The sequence below is a fragment of the Trifolium pratense genome, linkage group LG4 (genome assembly GCF_020283565.1).
Source record: "Trifolium pratense cultivar HEN17-A07 linkage group LG4, ARS_RC_1.1, whole genome shotgun sequence".
NCBI lineage: Eukaryota > Viridiplantae > Streptophyta > Magnoliopsida > Fabales > Fabaceae > Trifolium > Trifolium pratense.
The window spans coordinates 10,462,285-10,470,118 of NC_060062.1; the positions used below are offsets into that span (position 1 = coordinate 10,462,285).

The window sequence follows — 7,834 nt, forward strand, 5'->3', positions numbered from 1 at the left end:
TCAACGGACCGGCCTCAACCTTTCTGATCAACAGGTTAGATCATATATATATATATATGAAAAAAATTGTCACCTTAACTCTCACTTATAAACTCATATATGTAAATATGTCTTTTGATGTGAGACTTTAAACAAATTCTAAGTGCCCTTAACTCTCACTTATGGATTCTCGGAATTCCAACAATTCAACAAAGGATACCTTATTTTTGGAGTTAGTCAAAAGAGAAAAGTGGCAAAGATGTCAAAAGTACTATATGTATATGTATATCATCTCAAGAGAAGTTATGGAAGTTATCATAAAATGAAATGCATGTTTATTGTGTATTCTGTCATCTATTGCTAATCCTTAATAATTTTAACACATGTCTTAACATTCAATCTATTTATGTAATTTATTATAATAATTCTGTTACAAGTTACAACTGTGGGAAGGAAAGGAAATATGGACATACATGGTACTAGTTTTTATTCTACTGTTTAAGAAGAGTAGTATATGATTGTCATGAATGGCATTGGGCTATAGGTTAAAATGAATATTGATTTCATCAATTCCTGACTATTAGGAAAAAATTACATAATCTAAAGATAAAGATAGTCAAGAGGAAATAAGGAGGAGAGTTGGCTGAAAAAAAAAAATTTATAGTTAAATGATAGTGGTTAGTTTATTCAGAAGAGAGAAAAATTATTAACGGTGGTTAAACCTGTAAACTTTCTTAAAATACCTCTGATATCTCAATTGCAATGTTGGAAGAACACGGCTATCTCAAAGTTTTCTCACATCAACCGGAGACAAAATACAATTTTACTCTTTTCAATTTTACCAATCCTACGGGTGGCAAAACGGGTCGAGCCGACCCACCATTTTTTACAGGCTAGACTGAGGTTTTCAGCTCGATACCTTAAGTTAGTCTGTTCCACCTAGCCCGCTTAAAAAACGGACATTGGTAGGGCGGGACGGATTTTGCCCATGGGCTTGAGGAGTCCAATCCATTATTTTTTTCTTCTCTTTATTGTTAAAAAACTGAAATTTCCCTCTTTCTTATATAAATGTACTATTTCATCTACTTCTAAGGATGATGTTTTCTTGCTTTTGAACTAAGTGAATTATTTTGGTGTTTTAATGTGGGTTTGTATTCAGTTTTTTTTTTGACAAGCTGTAATCAATTTTTTTGTTATAGTTAAAGTTGTTTTGTTTATGTTGTTGAAGAATATGACATTAACGTACATTTGTTGAAGTTCTATTATACATTATTAAAAAATATCTTTATTGGTCTCTTGGATAATGATTATTAATTTTGTAGTAAATTAAATTGTAAAAAAAAAAAGGTATTTGGCGGGCTGGTCCGCCAACCTGTCAATAAATCTTATTTTACCAAGGGTCCAAAAAAAAAATCACATAATCATTTTCTTTCTTCCTACTTTTTACTTCAACCAAATAAACAACAGATCGAAAACAATATTATCTTTCTTTCAACTCATTTTCTTGTCTCCCATTTTGTTGTCACATTCAAACTAAGCATGATAAATGCCACTGTAAAAAGTGTTGATTAAATTCATTTAGAACAATAACTCGAGTTAAACCAATTATAAAAAGGTGCTTACCAAAAAAAAAAAACCAATTATAAAAAGGTAGATAATGAAAACTCAAAGATGTCCAAAGTGCTTTATGCATAACTCGAATTAATTATGACTTATTTATATTCTGTCCTCTAATCCTTAATCGTTGTAGCATATGTTTTAGGAAAATGTTAACATGTGCACTAAAGACACATGTTAAGGAAGCGAAAGTAGAAAGTTGTTGTTGTTAATAGAAAGTTTAACATTCAATTAATTTATCTTTCTAGATGTGGATGCAAATTCTGTTACAACTATGTGAAGAAATGGAAATATGGACACACATGCTGGTTGGTTTTTATTCTACTATTTAAGAAGTATATGATTGTCATGAATGACACTCGGTTATATATATATATGGTGTATATTATGAGAATGACAAAAGTTATATGAGAATATGTGTCATGTGTTAATACAGGACGTGTGGCGCAGGGCGAGGATTGACAACTCTGCAATTTTTCCTAATCTCGCCAGGCTGATCGGATTGCAAATCACCCAATTTCAACATTCCTTCAACAAATGCTTTGAAAAACTCATTTTGATCAATACTAAATGACCTCACAAACCCTTGTGTTTGAGGGAATGTGAAAAGTGTTTGATCAGAATTGAGAAATCCTCTTCCACCAACCAAATCCTTGAAATATTGATTATCAAAAACCACAGGAGTTGCATCAAGGTTCCCTGTCTTATTTTGATCAACATCTAGTGGACATAGCTTGTCAAGCTCTGCTCTAAAACCGGGATCGATTGCAGGGTCAGGCTTTCCGCTTCCGGATTGATTGTATAGCCTAAACATAATCGAAAAACAACGAGCTTTTCCGATAGAGTGTGATCCTGAGAGCGCTACAAGGTCCTTCACATTGAGGTTGTATTTTTGGAAGAGATTGATGAGAGTGGTTGCATTGGATCTTGGACTTGGCATGATATCGCTTGAGTTATCTTGACTTGCTGATAAGCTGTCCAATCTTCCTAGCTTCACCTGCCAATCTGGTCCTCCTGTCTGCAAAACATCAAGGGAAATTTATGAGTACATTTGCATATGCGATCCTAATTCGAATATGAATTTTCTGCCGTAAAATAAATGATTATGATACCAACCAGTGCTACAGCATCTCTTGAAGCCATGATTATGATATCAGCACAAGAAACAATTCCAGGGCAAGCTTTCTCTAATGCCTCCTTAATCTCATCAACAACTTCAAATGATCTAAGTGAATTTATATTTGAAAGGGCCAATTTCTCTCCAAGCATGGTTGGTGTATCATCAAGCAACAAAGAACCATCACACCCCTTCACAAATTAAATTAAATAACTCATTCAAAAAAGTTATTTTTTTAAATATAAAAGTAATTAAATATATATAATTTGTTTGACAAAAAATTAAATACATTTTTAATCCTATAATTATCTTAATTTTATTTTTAATCTCATCGATTTTTCATTGTCTCTAAATTTTAAAATTGAATTATTTTAGTCTCTTGATAAGAACCAAAAGTACGCAGTTTTATAAGTTGTAAGAACGAAAAAAAAGCTATAGAGATTAAAAATAAAATTTAGTTGCGTTTATGCATCGAATAAAAATTATAACAATGAAAATATATTTAAAAATAAAAAATACTTTTTGATGGTAAGAAAGAGTAAAGATAACATACATTAACAAAGCAATCATGAAATTGAAAGCGCATAATAGAGGCAACACTTCTTGGTTCTCTTGCAAGAGATTTTTTCATAACATCTCTGACAATGGTTTCAGCTTGTGGACATGTTTTTGAGTAATACCCAGGTTTTAGATCTGCTGAGGTTACTAAGACTATGTTTATGATGAAAATGAGAAACATAAACATGGTGATAGGTTTGAACAACATGGTACCTTTTGTTTTGAACTATGTTTGTGTTTGTGTGTGAGGAAAGGTATGTAGGTTTTTGTTGTAACTTTCTTTGATTCTATGGATATTTATATACAGAGAATGAGTGTAGCATATAGCAATTATGTTTTACTTTGACTAAACATTTTAAACCTAAAAAAATGTTTGACTAATTTAATATTTGGTCAAAGATAGATGAATATTTTACATCAAATTTTTTATTCATATACGTTGTCATTTAACTATTGTGGTTGTAACCAAAAAAAAAAAAAACTATTGTGTTATTAATTAATACATGCAAGTTTTAAAAGATCGATAAATATAGATCACAAGTACAATGTATGTTTTTTTTTTTGTCAAGACAATGTATGTATTTTAATGGTAGGAACTAAAGACACATAGAGATAATATTTCATTTCCTATGAGAGATCAAGTGAGGAAAAGGAAGATCGAGCTATCTCATTGTCCAACTAAGATGCACGAAGTTGATATATTATATTCTAAATACACATTAACAAAAAACATTATCAAAATAGAGTCTAAATACATCAATTTTTTAATGAATCTAAAAAACAACTTTATTCTTATATAGAGAACTCGAGGAAGTAAAAAATAGCGGATAACTGATAAGTTAGGTAGCTTATAGCGGATAACTTATAAGATAGTTTTTAACTTATAGCGAATAAGCTAACTGATTGGATGTTGGACTTGGTCAAATTAGCGGTTGAACTAGCTTATAAGTATGAAATGACATAAAAAAATATGTTTAATTAATATTTAATTTTTTTCTCAATAAAATGATAGGAATAAAATTGGAAAAAAGGACATTGAACTAGCTTATAAATATCAAGACCTAAAATAGACATTGGTCCCATCAACTCTTGACTATTTGTAAAAGATTACATAATCTCATCTAAAGATGGTGAAGGGAAAATAAGGAGGGAAGAGATAGAGAAAAAAAATAAAAAAACTAATGACTTTATTTTTTTTATAGGAGAAAGCTACACCGTGTATCCTTAGGATACATATTAAAAAACTTAATATAAAAATATTTCCATAAAATATCGTACATTTAATTATTTTAAAAATCTAAATATCACTGGTTTTAATGTAAATTTTCCAATTTTTGTTTATAAGATCTTTTATATATAGAGAAATATTAGTGGTCAATATATTAAGGTGTGGAGAAAATTGTTAGGAGCAATGATTGAACTCGATCGTGAGCCTTCTTAAAAGAAATTTGGTGTCTCATTCCATATTGAACTATATATGTGGAAAAAGAGCGGTTATATTTTAAAGTTTTCTCACCTCAGCAGACAAATTAAAATAATAAATTTTTTTTTTGGTAGATAGACGAAATGGTAAAGATATTGGAAACTCACAACAAACTGAAGTGGTAGGGGTTCGAACTCCGGTCATGGCATCCGACCTAGTAATTTCGATATTTCTGTATAAGTTGAGATGAGATTTGTGGACAAATACAATTTTTGATATACAATTTTATTATTTTCAATTTTACCAATCCATTTATCACTATTTGTGGACAAATACAGATCGGTCATTATTTCACGTCATGTGTTCATACATAACATGTGGTGCAGGGTGAGAATTGACGACTCTGCAATTCTTCCTAATCTCGCCAGGTTGATCGGACTGCAAATCACCTAATTTCAACATTCCTTCAACAAATGCTTTGAAAAACTCATTTTGATCAATACTAAATAACCTCACCAACCCTTGAGTTTGAGGGAATGTGAAAAGTGTTTGATCAGAGTTAAGGAATCCTCTTCCATCAACCAAATCCTTGAAATATTGATTATCGAAAATCACTGGAGTTGCATCAAGGTTCAATGTCTTATTTTGATCAACATCTAATGGACATTGCTTGAAAAGCTCTGCTCTAAAACTAGGATTGAATGCAGGGTCGGCCTTTCCGCTGCCCGATTGATTGTATAGCCTAGTCATGATCGAAAAACAACGAGCTTTTCCGATAGAGTGTGATCCTGAGAGTGCTACAAGGTCCTTCACATTGAGGTTGTATTTTTGAAATAGATCGATAAGAGTTGTTGCATTGGATGTTGGACTTGGCATGATATCGCTTGAGTTATCTTGACTTGCTGATAAACTGTCTAATCTTCCTAGCTTCACCTGCCAATCTGGTCCTCCTGTCTGCAAAAACAAAGTGAAATTTATCATTACATTTTCATATGCGGTCCTAATTCTGATATGGATTCTCTGTCGTCAAAAGAGCACATTTTTATATGAAGTAAACAATTATAGACCGTTAATCTCATATTAATTAAATGACTCTAATTACATAATAATAAAATTAATTCAAAACGATCTCAACTGTTGATTTGTGATTAGACGGTTGAATTTAAAATATTTGGTTGAGATTGAAAGCTGCATATACAAGTTAATTACTTAGCTTTTCACAAATCAATTCAAATTAAATAATAACTTAAATTAATCTCAATTGTTAATTTTACGTGCACATATAATACTAACAAATTAAAATACCCAATTATTGATTTTGTATAAGAGTCATATTCATTTTTTATACTCAGTAAAATAAATTAACAATAAAAAAGTCAAATTCATTATAAGTAAAAAAGTGTCCCGTGAGCTTAAATCAGTGGCAGGGACATTGCATTATATATGTAGGCAGGGAGGGGGCTGTGGTTCGAACCGCAATCATTTCATTTATCTACTTTAAGGGTGAAATTTCTAGCCTTTAAACTACTTGACAAAAAAAATGAAAGATAAAAGAAAAATACAAACCAGTGCTATAGCATCTCTAGAAGCCATGATTATGATATCAGCACAAGAAACAATTCCAGGGCAAGCTTTCTCTAAAGCTTCTTTAATCTCATCAACAACTTCAAATGATCTAACTGAATTTATATTTGAAAGGGACAATTTCTCTCCAAGCATTGTTGGTGTATCATCAAGCAACAAAGAACCATCACACCCCTTCACAAATTAAACAACTTATTCAAACAAGCTATTTTTAAAAAATAGAAAAGTACTCCCAAATTACTTGACTTTTTAGAAAATTTTATTTTTTTCAAATTACTTGCCTTTTTGATAATTTATGTTATATTTTGTCTATCATACCATTCTTATTTTAAATCTTTTTATTGCATCTTTTTTTTTACTAATCTTCTTTGTATAATTTAAAAAAAAAATTGATACATAACATATTAAATTTATTGAGAAGAGAAAGTGTGTGCAAAAAAAAAAAATATTGGTGAACTAAAATAAGGGTATAATAGAAAAATAAGGTGCAAAAATACAGTTTCTTAATTTCTAATTTTTTTTCTAAAAGGTCAAGTAATTTGAAATGAAGAGAGTAATTAAATATATATAATTTGTTTGAACAAAATTAAATACATTTTCAATCCTATAATTATCTTAATTTTATTTTTAATCTCATATCCACTTTTTCGGCCTCTACAAATTTTAAAACTGAATGATTTTAATCTTTTAATAAGAACTAAAAGTAAGCAGTTTTGAAATTTGTAAGAACGAAAAAAAATAGATATCGAAATTAAAAATAAAAATTTTAAATTTGGCTGGTAAAAAAAACTTTTTGATGGTAAGAAATAGTAATTAAGATAACATACATTAACAAAGCAATCATGAAATTGAAAGCGCATAATAGAGGCAACGCTTCTTGGTTCTTTCAAAAAAGATTTTTTCATAATATTTCGGACAATGGCTTCAGCTTGTGGACATGTTTTTGAGTAATATTCAGGTTTTAGATCCGCTGATGTTACTAAGACTGTGTTTATGATAAAGATCAGAAACATAAACATTGTGATATGTTTGAAAAACATGGTAGCTTTTGTTTTGAACTATGTTTGTGTGTGTGGAAGGTGTATGTATATATGTAGGTTTTGTTGTGACTTTCACTTTGATTAATGGTAGAAGAAGAAACAGAGAATGAGTAATTAATAATGTTTTACGTTGTATGTGTTATCTATATTGTGTGACTAATTTAACGTTTTCTCAAAGGTAAATGAATTAAACAATTTGAAAATTTGAGAACTATACCTGCCTGTAGGAAATTAGTATGTCAATTTTTTGAACGAGAGCATGTCTTTTTTTTTTGTATAAGGAGATTAGTATTTATGTAATTTATTAATGAGATAAGGATATGATGCATGTGACTTATAATTTCTTTTTGACTTGTTGCATAAAATTGTTTAGTTTTGGATAGAATATTAGAACATCCATTTTGAGAAAACTTGTATGCAATAATTTTGTTTATTACTGAGTAGAATATAACGTTTTTGTAGAAGAAGTTTTGGCTGGATTCTTTTTGAAGTAAGAAACAAAAAGAGTGTTACGGT

At 30.0% G+C, this 7,834-nt stretch overlaps 2 protein-coding genes across 2 annotated transcripts; both read right to left on the reverse strand.

Moving 5' to 3' along the window:
- Positions 1-1,853: 1,853 nt before the first annotated feature.
- LOC123923788 (peroxidase 17-like) lies at positions 1,854-3,544 on the reverse strand. Its single transcript, XM_045976522.1, has 3 exons — positions 3,267-3,544; positions 2,713-2,904; positions 1,854-2,614 (listed from the first exon to the last, which is right to left on the reverse strand). The coding sequence occupies exons 1-3, from the start codon at positions 3,477-3,479 to the stop codon at positions 2,024-2,026; spliced, it is 996 nt and encodes a 331-aa protein (XP_045832478.1). The 5' UTR covers positions 3,480-3,544; the 3' UTR covers positions 1,854-2,023.
- Positions 3,545-5,045: 1,501 nt separating this feature from the next.
- On the reverse strand, positions 5,046-7,318 carry LOC123922093 (peroxidase 17-like). Its single transcript, XM_045974838.1, has 3 exons — positions 7,106-7,318; positions 6,261-6,452; positions 5,046-5,648 (listed from the first exon to the last, which is right to left on the reverse strand). The coding sequence occupies exons 1-3, from the start codon at positions 7,316-7,318 to the stop codon at positions 5,046-5,048; spliced, it is 1,008 nt and encodes a 335-aa protein (XP_045830794.1).
- Positions 7,319-7,834: the final 516 nt, after the last annotated feature.